A 20,059-nucleotide genomic window follows, 5' to 3' on the forward strand; every position below is an offset into this window, starting at 1 on the left:
CAGTATACTATAGTGAAATTCTAGAATAGTTTTTCAGTAAAGCACGTTTACCCTGGCTGACAGACCAGCCATCATAATGCCATAATGCCACCATATAAGGTTTGTGTAACCAGAAACCAAGTAAACCACTGTTAATCTTCAAGTTATGATAGGGCAGGTCTTAGCCCTCCTTAGTGTATACCGCTTCCACGCTCTCATTCGTGGGTCCCCAATGTGGGTGTCAAAGAAAGATGGTTATACAACGACCAGCTGGGTAGCAATTCATAAAACCATTTTGGCGCTTTCTCAAGCTTGAGGTGGCTTTGAAGAACATTGTGAAAGCATGGCTTGTTCCAGCACAGTATTGTAGAGAGGGAAAGGAGAGCTGTGTGCTCCTCTGTTAACGCCAGCCTGTATCAGAGACATCCCGCCTTGTAAGGCATCGTGAAGTATATTGAGACCAAAGAAAGCAGCATCAAACAGAATCAGATCCCAAGACGTTCTTTATCCAGCTCTGGGTTAAAAGCAACCATCTATTCAGCCATTCCCTCCATCATTAATGCTTCTTGCATCTATTTTGCCTGTCAACACCCATTTTCCATCTTGAATATCGTTCTTACTTTTACCGAGCCAGTTCGCTATTCCAATATATCAAAAGAAAGTCACAGTCGTCACCAGTATTACCAACTTTCATCTCCAAACATATTGTAACATGTCGTCAACCCATACACCTCAACAACCGTCCAACCAAAGCGAACCGGCTGCCTCAACCTGCAGCTCACAGCCGGATGCCAGCACTACAGTCTCAGAGCGAAATCCGCTGAACAAAGGCGATAGCGAGGGGGCCGACGAGAGCACAGTTGAGCACAAGCATTTAACAGGGTGGTCCACTCAGCCCAGTACCTCTACCAAGGCGTCCGACGAAGAAGAAACTGAGGAGATGGCCCTGCAAACCGCCCAGTCCCGGTTTGCAATCGCCCTAAGCAATGGAACCCCATTTGAGTTGACCTCTCGCCAGTTCCAGGCTGTGGCCAAGGCGCTGGAGAAGTCCTGCACGATGAATTCACCAGAAGGGACATCCTGGACATCCTCCGAACGGCGGGTTCGATTCTTAGCCCTAATAGGCGACTACGCTGGTCGATTATTCAAGGAGATTCGCCACGCAGCCAGGAAGCAGGAGGGATGTCGACCCTTCCCTCGGACCGCTAAAGACCTGCGACAGAAGATGGAGGAGGATCTGAAGGCGGCCGAACATCCTATGCCAGAAGGTTCCCTCAAGGAGAAATCCATGTCGACGACTGAGAAAGTTCGCAAATGCATAGATTACCTGAACGCGAATTCCACTGAGGTAAGGGCACTGGATTTGGACAACAGTACAGTTTTGTTAGCCGCCCAGCTATATGAAGAACGAAATCAAGAATTCCATTGCCAGGTCAGAAACGGTAAATCCGAAGCTCAGCGTATCAGCGAGGATCACCAACGCAAGGTCGATAACAACCGGGGGTGGTATTTCGACACGGAAAAAGCAGGGGACAAGTTATTTATCGAGAGGATCCAACGGATCATGGCCTTTTACCCGGCAAGCACGGAGAAACCCTAGATAGGAGTGACGAGAGACTGAGTACGGGAGATTGTTTTGAGAAATCATAGCATTGCATTTCTTCTAAATAGAACTACACTAACAAATATGACCTTAATACCCGCTATCAGTATCGCTAAAATCGCTTTCCGACAGCTCCACCTTAATACAATCAGGGCCGCCAATATCGCTTTCCAGTGGCTCCACGTTAAGATAAACGTGGCCCTCGCCAGGCGCATCTTCAATCCGCCTGTCAGATGCACGCTCCATGCAGACGTGGATGTGGCCCTTCTCATCAGTCCCCACCTCAATAACGTTGCCGATCCCAAGATAGAGCTTTGCTGGGGCCACCAGTTTAGCGTCCTCTTCCACCTCCGGGGTCAGGTCGTTACGCGGGTTAGAGGGAAGCTGATCTTGGGGCATCCAGTCATCGGTGAAGAGGTGAAAGAAATCATACTCACCACCCTGCTTGCCCGGTATCGGCTCAACGTAGGTGTAGAAATCTCCCACTATGTTGAGGCCAGTCTTAATCACTCTACCAATACCGCAATACCACTGTCCATTTGGCGCAATGTATGAGCCAAGGTCCTCTGTGCCGAGCTTTGCGTCGCAAGGAAAGGGCCGTCCCCGATGGTCTGTCTTTTTCCCCCTTTCCAAGGTTTGCGGGTCATCAAAGGGATAAGGCGCACTGGGAATATTCTTCTCGTCCATGGGCCTTTGAAACCAAGGTTCGATGAACTGATATTCGTCTCCATGCTTACCTGGTATAGGCTGCACATAGATAAGACTATAATCGGGTCCTCCGCGAACCTCGAGAACCTGGCCTACGCCATGATACTGCATCAGATCCGGCGCTATATACGCCCCAAATGCTTCGTCGCCGGGCTTTGGAAGACCGTTATCTCGCCCCTTTCGGCTGTATTTGGACCTTTCTGGCCTTTCCTCGGGTGCCGGCGTCGGATAATACTCTTTTGGCATGGGCTCACCTGTAACGGCGTCATGGAATACGTGCTCGGCGTCCAATATGGGTCTGACACGAAAGTACATGCTACCATCGGGAGCATACCCCTTTTCACTCACCTCTCCAAACCCAACATACAGGTTTCCATCGGGGGCGTCGTACGGCCCAGAGGTCTTTTCGTAGAGCTTCGGAAGTTGGCTATGGCGATCGGGCCATATCTTGTTAGTCTTGCTAGCCATACTAAGCAGTCAATCGAGATGATGAATAAAACTATTACAGGCTTTTCATCGAGTGTGGAATCTTTGAGGAATTTATGCATGCTGTGTTCTAGGACGAACAGACTTTGAATGAAATCCTTTGTGTGCCTATTCATGCCTTTGTTTGTCAAAAGTCCTCCGCAGCCTTACGGTAGGATTTGCTCGGTAGTGCCTTTGTACTATTCGGGGCTTATTTGATATGAGCGAAACGCATTCGTCAAAGAATGATTGTAGAATAATCCCCGAAGAGGATTGATACAGGATCAGAATAATTCCTTCTGATGGAACAGGTTTCATGACTTTATTTCGATAGGCCTTTATGAATCTTAGCTCATCCAACATCATCTCCAACTATCCTCAACGTCGTTAAAGGTTCTTTATCTCATTAAGCACGCCACTTGGACTGCCAACCCTCAGTATCAAACGGCCATCCCACCAGTCCGAGACTAAGCTCTGTACCCTGTTCAAGCTCTCCACCTCTCTGTTTCAACTCGTCCACATCCCAGTTCGCATAAAGATACTTCCCCCTTAGGAACCGCGCCTCAGAGCTCGCAAGCCACACATTGAAGCTGCCGGGGAGAGAAACTAGCCAATCACCAAGTCAGTCAGTCAACCCCAAGAAGAGACCATAACCTCCATAGAAGGAGTCTGTCTTTTTAACATACCATGATCTTCATATCCCACCGCCTTAACCCCACCCGCAGCACGATTCATCTCCGTATCCACAACCCCGGGCTGGATATGGAAAACACTCCACCGCGGATTCGCAAACCCGACCATATCCCACAGCCGGAAAACAGCCAGCTTAGCAATACTGTAGGACGCGAAGCGGGGGCCGTAGTTCACATGCGCCGCGTTGCTATTGACGTCGATGATCACCGCGTCGGGGGCCGCGAATCGAGAGAATGCTTGCGCGACGTGCAATGCGCCGCCGAGGTTGATGTTCACCCCGTTTAGGAAGTCCATGGGGTCTACATCTTCCACGCCTTCGAATGGGCCGGTTGCTGCGGCGTTGCTGACCAGGATGTCGATGTCGATGGTGCTTTTGGTGCCGCTATCGCTATTGGTAGAGACGAACTTCTCGAACGCTGCGTCGACTTCGCTCTGCTTGGTCACGTCGGTGGAGGCTACAAATACCTTGGTGGTCTGGCCGTACTCCCGCTCGATCGCGGCTTTGGTGTCTAGGAGTGGTTGGGTCCGGCGGCCGAGGAGGGCGATTCTGGATGCTCCTGCTACGGCAAAAGAGCGGGCTGTTTCGGCGCCAATTCCTGTGCCTCCGCCGGTAATCAAGACAGCCTTTCCTTTTGCGGAGAGAGAGGGTTTGGTCGGGGAGATGGAGGGATAGGAGGTTGAGTGCCAGGTGCGGGTTGCAGATGGGAAGGGTGCCATATCGGTAGCGATATCTTAGGTGAATAGAGTGCAGTAATTTGCTTGAGAAACATGATCCGGGCTCTATGTTGAGTCGTTATATAGCTGTAACGGAGCGTACAATATGAAGCTACAAAATGTCCCGCCCGCCATCAAGTTAGGGCTAACCTGGCCCGCTCCGTCATCGTTGCTGACAAATGCGTCTATTCATTGAATCCCCTCCTTCTGGGGCAAACCCTCCTAATTTCTATCCTCATTGCATCCCTTTTGAACTGCGGCGGTACAATTTGAAATGGAAGTTGGACGGGAGATACAATCTGTCCTGCGCTGTGGGCTGTGCAACAAGCCGTTCGACAAGCGTGCGTCCACATCAGCCTCCTAACTCTTGCTGAGTGCTGACGCTTTTTAGAATCAACGCTAAAGAGGCACGGATACTACTGTCGGTCAAGAAGAGCCGGGCCGACTACGAGGTCGCGGTCTTGTATTTCCTGCGCTCGGCGAAAGGCTCGGTGTGATAACAAGCGGCCCGAGTGCTCCAGGTGTTCAGCCAAGGGCGTGGAATGCCATTATCCAAGCTTGACACCGAGAAATAAAGACAGCAATGTGCCTTCGACGACAGCTTCTGCTGCTGGTTCCGGATATCCTCTTGGGGGCGATCCGGCGCTCACCATAGCAGACCCTGAGCCCTATTCGGGGATTGTGAATCCCGAATTATCCAGCGAAGTCGATCATCTCAATTGGGATGATTATGATACTGGCCTTGATCTTGATTTCACCGGCTTTGACTTTCTGGTCCCTATGCTCCAGGCAAACGAAAAGCCAGCTGAATATCAGTATCCAATACCCACTTCACTCCCCACGGACACAGTTCATCATTCAACACCTTCTCCTTTTTCAGCTGGCGCAGTCCAACCCCAGCAATTTTATCCTCAATCGACGATCCCACCCCTCCCAAGCCTCCCTCGCCTTCTGATCTATCGACCGGAATCAACCACCGGTGGGAAGAGAACAACAAGTCTCATCCTGCACACCCTCAAGTCCTACCTCGTGATGATGCTGCGCGAGAATACACTCCCCCCATTTATCCATCCTCACTCAGCACATTCATCTTCCCTTCCGCCGGATATGCGCGCCCAGGATAGCTACAACCCGCTAGGTAACTGCATATCCCTAGTTCAAACACTCAGCGCCTCCCGGGGAAAGAACAGAAAATTATTCTGGGGGTGTGTCCAAACCGAATGTACCAAGATGTGCTCAAGAGACTACCAGTCCAAGCTAAATAGGTGGGAGCTGCTAGGCGCAATGCAGGCGCTGTCAGTGTATATTCTCATTCGGCTGGACGAGGGGGAGACCAAGGACAATAATTTGGATTTTCTGTTTCTGGCTTCTGCTACTGTACGTTCCTCCATTCTCTGATTTATCTTAGTACTAATGGATTCGGAAATGCCAGGCTATTGCTCAACAGCTGTGCAGTGGTGATGCTGCTCACGACATCACTGCCGGGCTCTACAATAAGGATGAAGGAGTAACCTGGATGGGGTGGATCTTCGAAGAATCGAGACGACGGTTATCCATAGTCTACCGAATCATCAACATGCTTGTATACTTCGAACCCGCGGCCAGATGCGACCTCCCAACAGATCTAGTCCTTGCGCCACTGCCGGCAAAGAAGCCCCTCTGGGAGGCAAACGACGAAGTTGTGTGGAAGGCTGAAACCGAGAGTGCCCCCAGGCTTCATCAGACGGCGTTTGGGATAGCTGTGAGCGGCAGTCTAGTTAGGTTGGATAAAGAGAATGGCTGTCGGGAAGATGATGTTCTATCTCATATGGCTTTGGACGCGGGGAGTGTCTCTAGGAATCCTGCAGATTGGGAGGAGTGGTGTTCTGGTATGGATGGGTTTGGGGGGCTTGTTATGCTTGCTGCTTCGTTGGTTGTATAGTTTTTATGGACAGGGGGTTAGATACAAGAACTGCCTTGACACGGCTTTCTGCCTGTTCTTTTATTGAGAAATATATATAATATACACATGGCAAGCGAACTTCTTCGATGAAGCATAAAATTCAACATAAATGGTATCTTAAACATATCAAATCGTGATCAATCCAACCAGTTCATTCTGAGTCTGAGTCCGAGTCCGAGTCCGAGTCAGAATCAGAATCAGAGCTGGATGTTGAGTCGCTGCTCGAGTCGCTGTCATTTTCTTTTTTGATAACATGAGCACCGGCTGGCTCTGCCCCAGTGACCTTGGGTTCATCCCTGCTGGGCTCATCCTCTGAATCACTTGAACTTGTAGAGTCCGCATCCGAATCCGACAGCGAATTGGTCTTCATTTCGACCTCCTCTGGCTCAGAGTCTCGTTTAATAGGCGTATTTTCGCTGTCGACCTCATCAGCTGCTCTAGGCTCCGAAGAGCTGTCAGAATCAGAGTCGGAGCTTGTTTCGGACTCGCTGCTGCCCCCTCTTTTCTTTGCATCCTTTTCGTTACTTTCACTCTCGCTCTCGGAGCTTGTCTCGGACTCGGTTGCGTCCTCTCGTTTGAGCATTTTAGCATCCTGCTCCTTGCTTTCACCCTGGCTCTCGCTCTCGTGCTCGGGGGCCACAACCGCAGATGGTGTAGGGCTGCGTTCCTTTTTCACTTTCACACGCTTGTCGCCTGTTTCTTCTGTCTCCACTGTGGCACTGTTCGAACGCTTCCGCTTGGCGCCTTTCGATGTTTCTTCTGTCGTTGGTTCTGGGGAAGGAGTAGCTGGGATTCTGTCTGGGCTTTCATTGTCGTTTTCACTTTCGCTTTCTTCTGAAGACGAATCGTCGGATTCATCAAAGCTGGCTTCTTTCTTTAAAAGATCCGCCACCTTTGGTCCTTTGTGCTTTTGTAAGGTCGGTTTGGTCTTATTGTTTTCAGTTGACTCAGATTCCGAGTCCGAGTCCGAGTCTGAGTCTGAGCTCGATTCGGATTCTTCGGACGATGTCGAAGAGGCTTTTTTGCTTTCCCGTGTACTACCCTTCTCCCTCGGCTTTTTGTTTGATGTAGTGGATTCAGACTCCGAGTCTGATTCAGAGCTAGACTCCGATTGTTCCTCTTTGGACTCGATCTTCTTCGGTCTATTCAATCTCTTGCTAGCCGGTGTCTCTCGTCTTGAATTCTCGGCAGCATCCTTCTCATTATCAGCGTTATCCCCTGCATCGGAGTCGGAGTCGTCAGAAACCACATAGGCGGCGCTCTTTCGCCCCTTGTGACCCGCTCGATTCGCTTGCAAAGGAGTGGCACTTCGAGATAGTGACTGAGAATTCGCTCGAGAATTACCCCGGGATCCTTGCGCCACCCTACTCCCCTTGACCCTGCGCCACTTGTCTGCGCACTGTTGTCTTGATCGAGTGTGCTTCATTCCGACACTCACTTGACCCCATGAAATCAAGGACTCATCCATTTCGTAAATATTATCCCCTACATCGTACCCCTGTTCCTGCATCTTGGACCAGGCGCCGCGCAGGACTTTTTTCAATAGGCCCAATTCGGCTTCCGACCACGGTCCAGCATTCATCGTAGATCGATGCTCAAGGCGGTTCTTCCATCTCTGGACAATATCATCACTACTCCTGCCCAAAAGCTCTGAGATGTAGGCCCATTTAGGTCCGTGCTGGCGATACAGCACCACAAGTTCATCTTCTTGTTCCTCCGTCCACTCATGGGGCTTCTGGTTAGAGGCTTGGAAATGACGCTTCATAAACCGGCGCACAGATCTCTTGTCCCGATTCGGCAGAATACTATGGACTTCCTGCCAGAACGTGTACTTGGTGACGCCCGGTGGGCCAGGAAATGGGCCCTTTCCATGTTGCACGATGAGATCGAACGTTGTTGTTGAGAGCCCAAACGAGTTGCAAAATCGCACCTTGAACTCCTCAAGCGCTTCTACCTCTTCTGGTTTGAACGCGCCGGTAAGCCCGTTCTTGCCAGCTTCTCCATTGGATCGATGCAGCCTTCCCTTATTCAGGCCCTCTGAGACAGTGCTGCGCGCCGGCGAGCCACCATTTGTAGCCGCCGACAGAGCCCTGTTCAACCGTCCTGCACTAGCCTCCTTGGAAAGCAATCCAGGACGCGGAGCGGCCGAGCTCCGGCTGACAGGGGTCCTCTGCGAGTCGCGCTGGCCGTTGGGTGTCGGCGTCTTCTCCTTCCCTAAATTATCAACGACGCGTTTCCGCTTCGATGCGCTCGGGCGATCCTCTGGGGATGCGGCTGCGACGGGGCTTGCGACGCTCTGAGGCGACTTGCGTTTGCGCTTTGGCAAAGAACCATTCGGTGGACGTGATTCGCGGTTGGGTTTGTTTACGAGCGGGGGAGGGCTTCCATCGGATTTTGCGCTATTCATATCTGTATCATGGTCTAAATAAGCGATGCGCGTCAGCGTCAATTGCTGGTCTGCCGGTGCTGGGACTGTGGGGAGCTCGTGCAGGCAATTAGATAGGGGCGACTTACCGGACTCTGGGCCTGCAAGATCAGGGTCTTGAAGATGAGCAGGTTGCGAAGACCCTTGGCCCATTGTGTCGATGATATAATCCCGTAATCAATCGTGCGCAATGGCGAAGGTGTCGTGGGGGATAAACCAAAACAGCCGCTGGACAGGGAATGAAAAAAAGTTGGGGAGGGAAAAAAAAGCTCGGCGGCAGCGGAGCTCTGCCGCGAGGTACATACTGTCAGGTACATTGCTACTGTCAGAACTCAAAATGGAGCGCAATTCTTGCTAGAGCAAAGTGATCGTGAACAATAACTTTAATATTGATTATCATGACTCTATTTTCATTTCCCGTAATATCCTTGTCACCAATTTCCTCTGGTCGGTGGGGTGGAGGTTATGTTCATCGATCGTAGTGAGACACCGTCCGATCGCTACAGTTGCTTTCACAGCATCATCTTCACTATTCGAGCAGTCCACCCACACCTTTCCATTCCTCCCAACGGCTATTTCGAACCCCCCGGCTTTCTCGAGCTTCTTGCCTAGCTCGTCCAAGACAACCAAGCCAGCAACTCCATCCTGACTGTCCGATGACGAAGAGCTCGCTTTGATCAACCTAGCAGCCATCCCAGTAGAAATATCAAACACCATTCCGCCCGTTAAGGGCCCCAGGCCTCCCGGTTCAGCTTTCCCAGTCGCAGGGTTGACGCATGTGAGTTCCACTTCTGCCCCAGGTCCCAGTCCCGTCGACAATACCCGCGCGTAGACAAGATCGCCCCCTCTCAACATTGGCCGTGTCTTCTTCGTCGCACCTTCGAAGGATAGCTGTCCTAGCAGCGCATGCGCGGACTGTGGTGTAATCATGCAGTGGAAATAATCGACGCTTGAGTGGTGAACCTGCGCAATCACCAGGTCGTTCGTGAGAGGAACATAGCGGCGGTTCGAGGAAGATAGGATCGAGACACCATTTCGCTTGTTATCTGTAGAGAGTATTCCGGCTTGTGTCGCAGTCAAAACATGACTTGAGGGTGTGGACGAAGGAGGTTGTGAGAGTAGACGTAGGCCTGGGCCTAGTCGCAACGGCGCTGAACTGTTGGGTAGATATTCTGATGGCACATCGTCTCCCGGCAGGAGTATTAATGGCGACGACATTATGATCTGTGCAGTTGTAGGCAGACAATGGTTTGATTTGGAGTATTGCGGCGGATCTCTCGTCAAGTTGAAAAAGTGATGCTGCTTATCGATATCCTGTCACGTGATTACCACCGCCATTGTTTGCTGCTCAAAAGCCCGGTAGAAGTCAAGAAAGTTGAAAAGAGCCTTCCTTTATAAAATACTCCTTGCTGTTGGTATTAGCAGGAGACGACTCTGATCTATAGTAGTGTGGTTGTAAGAATGTAGAGTACCATATTAAAGGTCAGGCTGGTCAGCAGCACCGCCACAGGTCCTATCGATAAGCACCAGCCACACAGACTCGCCATCCGCCAAACCAAAAACTTTTTTTCCGCCCAAAGGATTGGATCGACTGAATCTACTGAATCCCGCCAGTCTTCCCCTCCACTCCCTCTCCTTCCATCCTCCATTACACACCCCATTCCTCTCCATTTCCTTTCTAATTCACGATGAGCGACGAAGTCAACGGCGCCGGTGAGCGTTTCGCCATTGGTATTTCTTTCGGCAATTCTTCCAGCTCCATTGCCCGTATCAACCCTGTATGCAGTCCCGCTATCCTGGCTCTTTTCCCAGCGACAATGGGAAGGAAAATATGCTAATCTGATTCCATATATAGGAAGGCAAGGCTGAAGTCATTGCCAACGAAGAGGGAGGTTAGTTCAACAAATTTTTTTTGCTATCTCATGCCGCTCTTCCTCCGCACACTATCCCGGCGACCAAAACTCACTTTTTTTCTCCAGACCGTCAGATCCCTACCGTCCTCTCGTACATTGGTGGAGAGCAGTACCACGGATCCCAGGCCAAGGCTCAGCTCATTCGCAATGCGTCAAACACTGTTGCATACTTCAGAGATTACCTCGGCAAGGAGTAAGGCACACACCACTTGAAGGGTATATAAGAAATACGCTTGCTAACGGCCTGTTGCAGCTTCAAGTCAATAGACCCTACCCCATGCCACAACTCAGCACACCCAATTCAGACCGACTCGACCGTTGCGTTCTCCATCCGCGACACCGAGAGCGAGACCCCCAACACCGTCACTGTTTCCGAGATTGCTACCCGTCACCTTCTCCGTCTGAAGCAGTCTGCCACCGACTTCCTTGGAAAGGAGGTCAACTCGGCCGTCATCACTGTTCCAACCGACTTCAATGATGCCCAGCGCGAGGCCTTGACCGCTGCCGCTAAGGCTGCTGGTCTTGAAGTTCTGCAGCTCATCCACGAACCCGTTGCCGCTGCTCTTGCCTACGATGCCAGACCCGAGGCTGTTGTCGCCGATAAGCTCACTGTTGTCGCCGACTTCGGTGGTACCCGATCCGACGCTGCTGTTATTGCTTCCCGCGGTGGAATATACACCACCCTCGCCACTGCTCACGACTACGAGCTGGGCGGTTCTACCCTAGACAAGATTGTCATTGATCACTTCGCCAAGGAGTTCATGAAGAAGCACAAGACCGACCCTCGCGAAAACGCTCGTGGGCTCGCCAAGTTGAAGCTCGAGGGAGAGGCCACGAGAAGAGCTCTGAGCTTGGGTACCAATGCCACACTGAGCATCGAGTCTCTCGCCGACGGTGTCGATTACGGTTCTACTATCAACCGTACTCGTTACGAGCTTCTTTCCGGAAAGGTGTTCTCTCAGTTCACCGGCTTGATCGAGCAAGTTATCCAGAAGGCTGGATTGGATGTTTTGGACATTGATGAGGTTTGTTATCCTTCTCCCTTGCACACGAGTGCTTTTTTCTAACCAATTTTGATAGGTCATCTTCTCTGGTGGTGTTTCTCACACCCCCAAGATCGCCCATCTCGCTCGCAGCATCTTCCCCGAAAAGACCAAGATCCTCGCTCCCGCCGTCGAGACCACCGCCATCAACCCCTCTGAGCTGGCCGCCAGGGGTGCTGCTATCCAGGCTTCGCTCATCCAGGAGTTCGAGACGGAAGACATCGAGCAGTCCCTCCACCCGATGGTCACCGCCACTCCCCACCTCAACAAGGCCATTGGTGTTGAGTTCACCTCCGGCGATGCCGTTGAGTTCCTGCCCCTCCTGAACACCGAGACTGCCCTTCCCGCCCGCCGCGTTGCCCAGTACAACGTCCCCAAGGACGGCGGTGACGTGCTCGTCCGTGTCGTCGAGGGTGCCCGCGAAATCAAGGTCACCAAGCCCGAACCCAAGCCCAAGGAGGAGAAGCCCAAGGGCGATGACGATGAGGAAGACTCCGACTTCGACTCCGACGAGGACGAGGAGGACGAGATCCGCGAGGTCATCTGGAAGACCGAGAAGCCCATCGCCGAACTCGCCGTCAAGGGCGTCAAGGCCAACGGCAAGGTCGAACTCATGATTCACATCAACGCCGACCTCGGTCTGCAGATCACCGCGCGGGAAGTTGGCGGCCAAAACGCCGTCCGCGGTGCCGTTGAGTCGCCATGAAACTGTCGATTCCTGCCGTTCTCCTCAACACTAACGTAAAATCTTAATGATCCTCTCCTAGTTTTGTTTATCTCCTCTTTTCTTTTTCACAGAGCTTACTTGGTCGTACTGCTGTGAGGTCTTCTGGGATATTCGAAGCTGTCATCAGGGAGGAAATTTTTGCCTTACTGTTTTCCTGCGAATGACTGTTTGACGATGAATTGATGTATCAATGAAGACTCTGCAAAAGTATATAGAGTATCTTTGCCTAAAATAGAACACTCGATAGATTCGGACCTCTTTACTTTTGCATCATCATAAAGTATCGTTTTATATAATAATCTGTATCAGCGCCGCTTGTAAGTTTCCAAGTGGAATGAGACGCCAAATACAGTAGCCATCAAAACGGGGAATTACCTTGACTGAACTTTTTTAAATAAAATTTAACTATTTTCCATTTTTAATTTCTCACCTTTAAATGATTGATTTTTAGTAATTTTTTTTTTTTTTTATTGTTGTTGGAGTTGGCGTGGTAGGGGACTTCATAGGTGAGTGGGTAAATATATATATAAATGTACTTCATGGACCTTCACACCCAGTGCTAGAATGGGACGTGCTAAGTTTCACCCGTTTAATTAGTCAAGAAATTATTATTGAAAACATTATATTACAGATATAGTCTGATACCAAACATTAGGAATAACTGTGGGTAATAAAAATCGTAAGACATGCATTCATCAAGACAGGTCGAGGGTCAGATTAACATGAACATTCAATATGAATCACAAATCAAGGAATTCGCGGCTGAAAACCGGATTCTAGATGGTACTCGAGCGAAAGCTCTCAAAAGCAAGGCTGGAGCGAGTGGACGGCGTCGTATTCGACTAGCGAGGCCATTGCAAGACAGAGCGGAATATGTTGGTTGACCGGATTGGTTTCAGGATCAAATGTAGACAATCATGCCTGAGAATAAGTTTTGTTGGCACCGATCGAGTTGTTGCTTCTTCTATGTTCGGCTTCTTCGTATCATAGCATATTGCTCCGTAAATAACACGCGTTGTCGTGAGCAATTAGACTGCCGATAGTTCGTTACAAAGACCGCAATGACGAGTTTAGGGAGCAACCTCCTTGTTGGCCTCCGCGCTGGGTTGTCGTGCCGAGGTGAAGAAACCACGACGGCGCTGCTTACGACCGCTGTATCCGCGCTCCGAACTTCCCTTAACAGTGCCACCAAGGCAGTAAGTGATGCAGGCGAGCAGCCAGAGGGCAACCGCGGTCCACATGAAAGCGAAGGCCTTGACACCAAGACGGGCGGTTTGGCCGTTGGCGTTGAACTTGTTGCGGCCCTGGACATAGACGGCACTGTCGTGGAGGTTAGTTCCCATTGCTTTGTGTTATATAATGGTATTTTTCACATACGTAATGAGGCAGGTTGCGATAACCTGGAAGACGAAAGCAATCCATCCCATGAAGGCCGAAATATAGCTTCCGACGCGCGTGCACATGGCAAGAAGTCCGGTGAAGAAGGAGATGACACCGAAGAATAGAGCGATAATCATAAAAGGCCAGGAGAACCGCGAAGTCAGGAAGTAGTGCCGGGTTCTGTTGAGTGAGCTATAAGTATGCGGTGCATAGATAGTATATAGAAGGACATTTCTCCTTACCCGATAAAGTCGGACGGGATGTTCTCTTCAGTACCGAAGTTCCGCTGGCTGGGAGGGTCGAATGGGAAATCGGGGGTATTGTTGCCGCAATCATTCCTGCCATTCGTCACACCGCACAGATTCCACCAGGTCCATCGTGAGACGGAGGGTGCACCAGGGATGCCGCTCGAGTCTACTTGAAGGAAGTAGATCTGGTTGATCGGGTTACTGTTTTTCACGCCGCCGAGGAAAGTGAGCCACATCAGCAAGAGGGCTCCGGCAGTGAAGAAAAGGCCCAAAAAGCCCAGGCCAGCTCCTGTACAGGAAAAAAGTGGTTAGCGATGGACGAAACGTAAAAGCGCGGGGAGAAATTACTGGAAAGAGGCATTATGTGCTCGTTTTCTATATAAAATTTGAAGCGATTGAGAAAGTCGATGCGACGAAGGAGGGGTAGATAAAGTATCGACTATCACGACCTCAACAGGAAGTACAACTGCGGCAGGTATGTAGGGTTGGGGGGCGAGAAAGATCAGAGAAGGCTGGAAGGAATGGAATGTCGAAGGACACGGCTCGAGGGTATCCTATTAAAGGATCCGGAGATTCCGGCCGCAAAGTTAGGGCCCGGCGCGGATAGATGATCTAATGGACGAGAAGCATGCATCATCGCTGGCACAGTGATGGGCTCTGCAACTCTCTGGAGCTTGAATTTGAAGCCAAAGCCTTGAGTGATGATCTCAACGTCATGCTTGCACCTTAATGCTAGCCGAACCGGGACTAGTGCTCCCCGCTATGCCTGATCGGGCCGCCACCAGCCGGGGTCCATGACGTTGGACTTTGGCCAACTCGACCCGCGAGCCCAGTCACTGACGTTGCACCACCAGCAACCACTTCCCATGCCCCATCAGACGTGGATCTCAGGTAACCCTGTTGGCCCGTTCAGAGGTTTCTTTCTGCCTGACTGATTCACCGCCGATCTTCGTCACCGGCCCACTGAGAGCAGGGCTGCTCGGCTTGCGAGAACTCGCTACCATTCCAAGGCCCTTGAACCTGTTCTGTGGAAGTGCAGGTGGAAATAGTTTGCGCAGTGCCCTTCCAGTTTCCCGTGGACCAACGAGTATGGCGACTTGGGTTTACCCACCTATTCCCCCAGAGCGCCTGGACCAAGAAGCCGACTCTGCTCTGGTACGTTTTTGCACTCTACCGCCCTGCGGTTGTATTATATCTTGTTTGCGATTATTGCAGTACTAAGGCGAAAGTCTATTGTAGGAGAAAGAGCTAGAATGGTTGCTGCGCTCCTTACAGGACTCTCTGGCTTCTTTGAGGGAAGGCCTTCATGAATGCGCTGCGCTGCTGGCTCCAAAGGAGCCCGGCTCTACATTAGTCCTATCGTCATTGCGGTCTGAGAGTGTAAAAGGCTTCGTCACACGAGTTGGGACAAAGGTCGTAAAGGGGGTATGTGTCGACCAGCGACTTTGAATTGAACTGGGATATAATCTAACCACCTTGCGCGACAGGATATCCAACTGCGCCTGAACTCTCTGAGTTCCCGAGGTGCACCTACAACCCGGCTATGCTTATCGAACTCTTCGACTGCGCCAGAACTGGCGCTCAGCCAATTAGTCTCGGTTAGAGATTCGGTCAGACAGTGTCTAGATATCGTCGATGTGAGCACCTGGACTGGCGATCCACTTGATGCGCGCTTCATCTACAGCCAGCTCCATCTTCTTGGAGAGACCATTGCGGAGGGGCGGCAAATGCTGAAGGGCGAGACTGATAGCGTTCGCGGCAAATGGTGGGAGACAAGTGCGCCGGATAATGTAAGACACGCAGTGAACACCCCTTACTTGCGATACCTGACCATGGTGATAGATGTTTGATCCGCCTTTACCCCCTCATCTCTCATTTCATTTATCAATTGCGGATTCTGCCCTCGTACTCTATCTGAGGACCCTTGAATCTACAACACAAACACACACTCCAACGGCCTTTGCGACAGATATCTCCTTGACCGGATTTTCTATACGAGACCGATTATTCGGTTCTCGTCAAGCCGCTCATGACGAAGCTGGTGATGTATTTTCCTGGAACGGAGACGAGGTTAAAGTCAGGGAGAAGGTGCGCGTAGAGAGCCAGGACCCCAGTCTGATGTCGGTGATGGCCAAATTGACTGCACTGTATCACGAAGTGGCTAAGTGCAAGACTGCGCTTAAAGTCCTCATGGGGAATGATGACGACAGCGAGTCCTGAATTAATTTTGTAACCTTGCTCTATAACCAGCGTATCGAGAATAATTGAAGCAATTAGCACTGGAGAGGCTGTATACATAGTCCATTAACTATGAATATTTATGTCGATGCTTATGTAATGTGCATAAATATAACGACCAATAATAAATTGCGAGTTTCATCACAATTGCCGCTTGGCGTTGATTTTCTGCCGCGGAGCTCTTGTGGCGCCAGCCCAATTTTTTATCTCGTCCAGCTTCTTGCTTCCTTTTCAGGGCAGTGGAAAGGCCGACAATGTTGTCGCGATCTCCTGCTTTACGGGCCGCTCACTCCAAGTCCTGCGGTGTTGGCGGTCTTACTCCATACAGCCTTCGACGCGCCGGCTCGCAACAGGCCCGGTACAGAGCGCCGACGCTCACGAATCTTCGATCAAAGAGCACGACTGCCGGTCCGAATCAAGTCAATTCTCTCTTGTCAATACGCCTTTCAGGACTACAGCCTACAGGATACGAATCGGGACAATTTGTGGTGGGTAGACGACATGCCTCACTTCCAGCGAAAGAAGAACCCGATCCTACAGCGGAACAGGAGCTGGACCAGCACCCGATCTACCCTTTAATTGATAAAATCACTACCACGGAAGCCGAGATTCTGGAATTACTTGACGAGCTTGACCTCACGGACGCATACGGTGAGGCTACGGCCTCCGACGATGGCAAACTTGACGATGGGTTAGACGAAACAAACGAGTACGCGGACGAGCAGACTGTGGAAGTTCGGGTTCAACGAGCCAGACAACTTTTCGGCCATAAATTACCAGAAGGACACCTAAGCGATCGGGAAACGGCAGTATTTACTCGACTGTACGGCGAACCTATTATTGTTCCAGAAGGTGCGGCTGAACTGGAGGAGGAACTGGAGTCCGACCAGCTTTTCCGCGAAGACGGAATCGGAGGCTGGGAGGAAGTTCCGTATGAGGCAACTGAAACACAGGAGGATGGACCGGTTGTTTATGATATGGAGAAGGGCCCTCCAGTGAAGGAAACTGCAGCTATGCGACGAACTCGAGAAGTGGCCGACCAACTTGGGGCCGAAGTACTGCTTGATTCGGCTATCGAGAGCGAAGAAGGAAATGAGGAATCTTCGCCACGCCTGCATCCTTTGACAATGAAGTCGAAATTTTCCACCGACCCGAACACCGTATTCCCACCCACAGATACGCTGACTGGGCCCATTGGCGCGATCCTCTCAGATGCTTCCAACAAGCATATTTCAGAGGCAGCTATTGACGCATTTGGCGGCAAATTTCTTCCTCAGTCGGCCAGGACTGCGCCTGCACAAGCTCAGGAACCTCAGAAAGCGATCGGTCTTAGTTCATCTCAGCGTTTTATGTCAGAGATGGAGGCCAATGCGTACATGGCAGTTTTATACCCGGCAATGTATGCTTCGACTTTGAGTGTATTGACCGAAGTTCGGAAACGCTTGGGATCAGACTGGCTGCGCTCGTTGATTTCGCAAGAGGGTGGACCCAATGTTCTCGATGCCGGTGCTGGTGGTGCCGGTATCTTAGCATGGAGAGACGTTCTCCGTGCCGAGTACGAGCTCATGGTTCCAGATCATCACAAGGGAGCGCCTTACCCTCTGGGAAGATCAACTGTGCTCACGGGCTCCGACCCACTGCGTCTTCGCGCGAGTGTGATGCTGGAAAACACAACCTTTCTCCCTCGACTCCCTGATTACATCCACACCCGAGAGGGACCTACCATTCATGATCAACGAGTGCCCAAACGAAAGCAATTTGACGTTATAATTGCCCCTCATACCCTACTGGGCATCGATGAACAACACGAAAGAAAAGAATACGTTGAAAACTTATGGCGACTCTTGAACCCGAGCGGTGGCGTCCTAATCCTAATGGAAAAGGGACACCAGCGCGGCTTCGAAGCAATCGGCGGCGCTCGTGAGATGTTGTTGAAACGCTACATATCCAGCCCTGGCTCAACAGAGTACAACGACCTCACCGAATCACCCAGTGACAACGCAACGGTCCAAAAAGAACCTGGCATGATCATTGCGCCTTGCACCAACCACGAGAGATGCCCCATGTACCAAACAGACGGCCAAGCCAAGGGCCGGAAAGACTTCTGCCACTTCTCACAAAGATACATTCGCCCAGCCTTCCACCAACGCATCATCGGCGCGAGGGATCATAACCACGAGGATCTGAAATTCAGTTACCTCGCCGTCCAACGTGGCGTCGACCTCCGTCAGACCGAGGACATCAAGCAAGGACCCGAAGCCACAGACGCTGCATTCGAAGGCTACGAACACCTGTACGAAGCAGCTGAAGAAACGGATCCTACCGCAGCTGAGACCCTTTCCGAACCAGACCAGAAATTCAACTCCCTCTCGCTACCCCGAGTGGTATATACGCCTATGAAGCGCCGCGGCCACGTAATCTTCGACCTCTGCACACCAGCCGGGAAAATCGAACGCTGGACCGTTCCCCGGTCATTCAGCCGCCAGGCTTACAAGGATGCTCGGAAAGCATACTGGGGTGACCTGTGGGCCCTTGGAGCGAAGACTCGCATCCCGAGAAACCTGAGACTCGGCGATAAGAAGGGTGAAGGGAAGAAGGAACGATTGGAAAGACGTGCCGCTGAAAAGAGGGAGCGAGGCGAAGAGGACGACGAAGGCGAATTTGGGGTTGACTTCGATGAGCAGGCGTCACCTCGTGATCTGTCCGTCCCTACGCGGAAGAAGGGTGAGAAGAAGGTTCCTAGTTGGAAGAAGCACGCGGATAATAAGAAGCTCAGACATGCTTCGAGGAAATTTGCCCGAGAGAATCTTTAATGGTGTTTCCTCGATGATACCTTGGAGATTTTGCATTTTGGAGGCGTCATTGGCATTATACGGACTTGAAAAGGATGGATTTGTATCATATACTGTACAATAGGCGCAAAAGCCACTGTAACATAGCTATTATTATACCTCTAATTGGGCTCTTCTCTCAATACCACTTTGGAATGCCTCTCGATATATGTTCGCGCCCATCTGTAAGAAAAAAGGTTCCTACCTTGGCTCCTACTTCCAAGTGGAAGCGCGGGTGAGGGGCCTTGCGACTTGTAGCGGTTTTCAAGAAGACCAGCTCGCGAAGGGGATCCGGGAGTACAAATAACCCCCAGCACACAGGCCTGCGTTGCTACTTCGTAGCGGCGCGGCGGATTTGGGGTCGGCTGAATATGCCAGAACGGAACACAGCCTTAAATCATCAAAATAGACAACATATCGATGCCGCCGACAAGTGCAGCAACATCAGAGAATAAATATGCCGGCTTGATTCAAACCAATCAAGACCCAATCACTGAAAGGCCATACTCTTCCGCAACTGGCGCTCCCTCTGCGTACTCTGCAACTCCAGACGCTCGACCGCATACTTAAGGCGCTCTTTCTTCTGAACCAACCGTCTCAACTCCAGCGCTTTCGCCGCAGAAGCACCCTGTCCCGCACTGCCTCGAGCGGCGCTTTTGGTTGGACGAGATGCGTTCTGTCGGCTCTCACTGGAGTTCATCCGCCCCTCTTGCAACTCGCATTTTGCACGCAAGCCTTCCTCGCGACGAGAGAGTTTTTCGACATGGTTTGTTGCGAGGGAGAGGAGGTGTGCGATGCTTGGGGTGATTTCGTCAAGGAGGGATTGTTGGGCGTCTCGGATTGTGGGTTCTGGGAGGAGTTCGAAGTGCTGATTATACAGAGTTAGCGGGAGGGGATATCATTCGGTGTTCTTACGATGAGGTAGACCTACTCGTGTTGTTTGCAGGACCTTTGTCATTCGAGGGAAGTCGCTGATGCCGGAGTCTAGGATTGAGATTGAGGAATCGACTAGTTGGAGGGAGGATTGGAGAGAGGCGACTGAGGATTCAAGTGAGGCAGCCATATTGCTAGAAGATTGTTGAACGTGGGAAAATTCCGTACAAAGCGAAAGCAAGTAGCGATGGAGGACGCTCTGTATTTGTTCGGCAAT

The 20,059-nt window shown here is 51.2% G+C and overlaps 11 protein-coding genes across 11 annotated transcripts; 5 read left to right on the top strand and 6 right to left on the bottom strand.

The window, feature by feature from the left end:
• Positions 1 to 691: 691 nt before the first annotated feature.
• ASPVEDRAFT_29894 (uncharacterized protein) lies at positions 692 to 1,579 on the top strand (the record flags this gene model as incomplete). Its single annotated transcript, XM_040810287.1, has 1 exon — positions 692 to 1,579. One exon carries the CDS (start codon positions 692 to 694, stop codon positions 1,577 to 1,579), a length of 888 nt encoding a protein of 295 aa, XP_040669135.1.
• Positions 1,580 to 1,672: 93 nt separating this feature from the next.
• Positions 1,673 to 2,758, bottom strand: ASPVEDRAFT_890102 (uncharacterized protein; the record flags this gene model as incomplete). The annotated part of the gene is made up of 1 exon (XM_040818478.1): positions 1,673 to 2,758. One exon carries the CDS (start codon positions 2,756 to 2,758, stop codon positions 1,673 to 1,675), a length of 1,086 nt encoding a protein of 361 aa, XP_040669136.1.
• Positions 2,759 to 3,161: 403 nt separating this feature from the next.
• On the bottom strand, positions 3,162 to 4,165 carry ASPVEDRAFT_53813 (SDR family oxidoreductase; the record flags this gene model as incomplete). Its single annotated transcript, XM_040814842.1, has 2 exons — positions 3,162 to 3,361; positions 3,442 to 4,165. 2 exons carry the CDS (start codon positions 4,163 to 4,165, stop codon positions 3,162 to 3,164), a joined length of 924 nt encoding a protein of 307 aa, XP_040669137.1.
• A 271-nt stretch (positions 4,166 to 4,436) lies between these two features.
• Positions 4,437 to 6,083, top strand: ASPVEDRAFT_53822 (uncharacterized protein; the record flags this gene model as incomplete). Its single annotated transcript, XM_040814844.1, has 3 exons — positions 4,437 to 4,503; positions 4,821 to 5,539; positions 5,661 to 6,083. The coding sequence occupies 3 exons, from the start codon at positions 4,437 to 4,439 to the stop codon at positions 6,081 to 6,083; spliced, it is 1,209 nt and encodes a 402-aa protein (XP_040669138.1).
• Positions 6,084 to 6,087: 4 nt separating this feature from the next.
• Positions 6,088 to 8,761, bottom strand: ASPVEDRAFT_42883 (MYB DNA-binding domain protein). The gene is made up of 2 exons (XM_040812684.1): positions 8,619 to 8,761; positions 6,088 to 8,525 (listed from the first exon to the last, which is right to left on the bottom strand). The coding sequence occupies exons 1-2, from the start codon at positions 8,680 to 8,682 to the stop codon at positions 6,256 to 6,258; spliced, it is 2,334 nt and encodes a 777-aa protein (XP_040669139.1). The 5' UTR covers positions 8,683 to 8,761; the 3' UTR covers positions 6,088 to 6,255.
• Positions 8,762 to 8,893: 132 nt separating this feature from the next.
• ASPVEDRAFT_42884 (exosome non-catalytic core subunit RRP40) lies at positions 8,894 to 9,962 on the bottom strand. The gene has a single exon (XM_040812685.1). It carries the CDS (start codon positions 9,745 to 9,747, stop codon positions 8,926 to 8,928), a length of 822 nt encoding a protein of 273 aa, XP_040669140.1. The 5' UTR covers positions 9,748 to 9,962; the 3' UTR covers positions 8,894 to 8,925.
• Positions 9,963 to 10,217: 255 nt separating this feature from the next.
• On the top strand, positions 10,218 to 12,191 carry ASPVEDRAFT_53815 (ribosome-associated complex protein SSZ1; the record flags this gene model as incomplete). Its single annotated transcript, XM_040814843.1, has 5 exons — positions 10,218 to 10,307; positions 10,385 to 10,421; positions 10,509 to 10,635; positions 10,696 to 11,467; positions 11,523 to 12,191. 5 exons carry the CDS (start codon positions 10,218 to 10,220, stop codon positions 12,189 to 12,191), a joined length of 1,695 nt encoding a protein of 564 aa, XP_040669141.1.
• Positions 12,192 to 13,282: 1,091 nt separating this feature from the next.
• ASPVEDRAFT_84828 (SUR7/PalI family protein) lies at positions 13,283 to 14,201 on the bottom strand (the record flags this gene model as incomplete). Its single annotated transcript, XM_040817606.1, has 4 exons — positions 13,283 to 13,532; positions 13,590 to 13,772; positions 13,835 to 14,129; positions 14,189 to 14,201. The coding sequence occupies 4 exons, from the start codon at positions 14,199 to 14,201 to the stop codon at positions 13,283 to 13,285; spliced, it is 741 nt and encodes a 246-aa protein (XP_040669142.1).
• Positions 14,202 to 14,740: 539 nt separating this feature from the next.
• Positions 14,741 to 16,194, top strand: ASPVEDRAFT_170755 (uncharacterized protein). Its single transcript, XM_040808698.1, has 4 exons — positions 14,741 to 14,995; positions 15,080 to 15,265; positions 15,328 to 15,630; positions 15,683 to 16,194. Exons 1-4 carry the CDS (start codon positions 14,930 to 14,932, stop codon positions 16,058 to 16,060), a joined length of 933 nt encoding a protein of 310 aa, XP_040669143.1. The 5' UTR covers positions 14,741 to 14,929; the 3' UTR covers positions 16,061 to 16,194.
• A 73-nt stretch (positions 16,195 to 16,267) lies between these two features.
• On the top strand, positions 16,268 to 19,077 carry ASPVEDRAFT_42887 (tRNA methyltransferase RSM22). The gene has a single exon (XM_040812686.1). The coding sequence runs from the start codon at positions 16,333 to 16,335 to the stop codon at positions 18,889 to 18,891; it is 2,559 nt and encodes an 852-aa protein (XP_040669144.1). The 5' UTR covers positions 16,268 to 16,332; the 3' UTR covers positions 18,892 to 19,077.
• ASPVEDRAFT_42888 (DASH complex subunit SPC19) lies at positions 18,918 to 20,050 on the bottom strand. Its single transcript, XM_040812687.1, has 2 exons — positions 19,841 to 20,050; positions 18,918 to 19,777 (listed from the first exon to the last, which is right to left on the bottom strand). The coding sequence occupies exons 1-2, from the start codon at positions 19,970 to 19,972 to the stop codon at positions 19,400 to 19,402; spliced, it is 510 nt and encodes a 169-aa protein (XP_040669145.1). The 5' UTR covers positions 19,973 to 20,050; the 3' UTR covers positions 18,918 to 19,399.
• Between the last annotated feature and the right edge of the window lie 9 nt (positions 20,051 to 20,059).

The sequence above is a fragment of the Aspergillus versicolor genome (assembly GCF_001890125.1).
Source record: "Aspergillus versicolor CBS 583.65 unplaced genomic scaffold ASPVEscaffold_6, whole genome shotgun sequence".
NCBI classification, from domain to species: domain Eukaryota; kingdom Fungi; phylum Ascomycota; class Eurotiomycetes; order Eurotiales; family Aspergillaceae; genus Aspergillus; species Aspergillus versicolor.

Bases quoted from the DNA above. Each gene is read 5' to 3' on its own strand.
- ASPVEDRAFT_42884 (XM_040812685.1), bottom strand. From the start codon at position 9,747: ATGTCGTCGCCATTAATACTCCTGCCGGGAGACGATGTGCCATCAGAA.
- ASPVEDRAFT_42888 (XM_040812687.1), bottom strand. From the start codon at position 19,972: ATGGCTGCCTCACTTGAATCCTCAGTCGCCTCTCTCCAATCCTCCCTC. The intron at 19,778-19,840 runs GTAGGTCTACCT...CTGTATAATCAG, and splicing joins AGGTCCTGCAAACAACACGA to CACTTCGAACTCCTCCCAGA.
- ASPVEDRAFT_170755 (XM_040808698.1), top strand. From the start codon at position 14,930: ATGGCGACTTGGGTTTACCCACCTATTCCCCCAGAGCGCCTGGACCAA. The intron at 14,996-15,079 runs GTACGTTTTTGC...AGTCTATTGTAG, and splicing joins AAGAAGCCGACTCTGCTCTG to GAGAAAGAGCTAGAATGGTT. The intron at 15,631-15,682 runs GTAAGACACGCA...CCATGGTGATAG, and splicing joins AGACAAGTGCGCCGGATAAT to ATGTTTGATCCGCCTTTACC.
- ASPVEDRAFT_42887 (XM_040812686.1), top strand. From the start codon at position 16,333: ATGTTGTCGCGATCTCCTGCTTTACGGGCCGCTCACTCCAAGTCCTGC.
- ASPVEDRAFT_42883 (XM_040812684.1), bottom strand. From the start codon at position 8,682: ATGGGCCAAGGGTCTTCGCAACCTGCTCATCTTCAAGACCCTGATCTT. The intron at 8,526-8,618 runs GTAAGTCGCCCC...TCGCTTATTTAG, and splicing joins TCTTGCAGGCCCAGAGTCCG to ACCATGATACAGATATGAAT.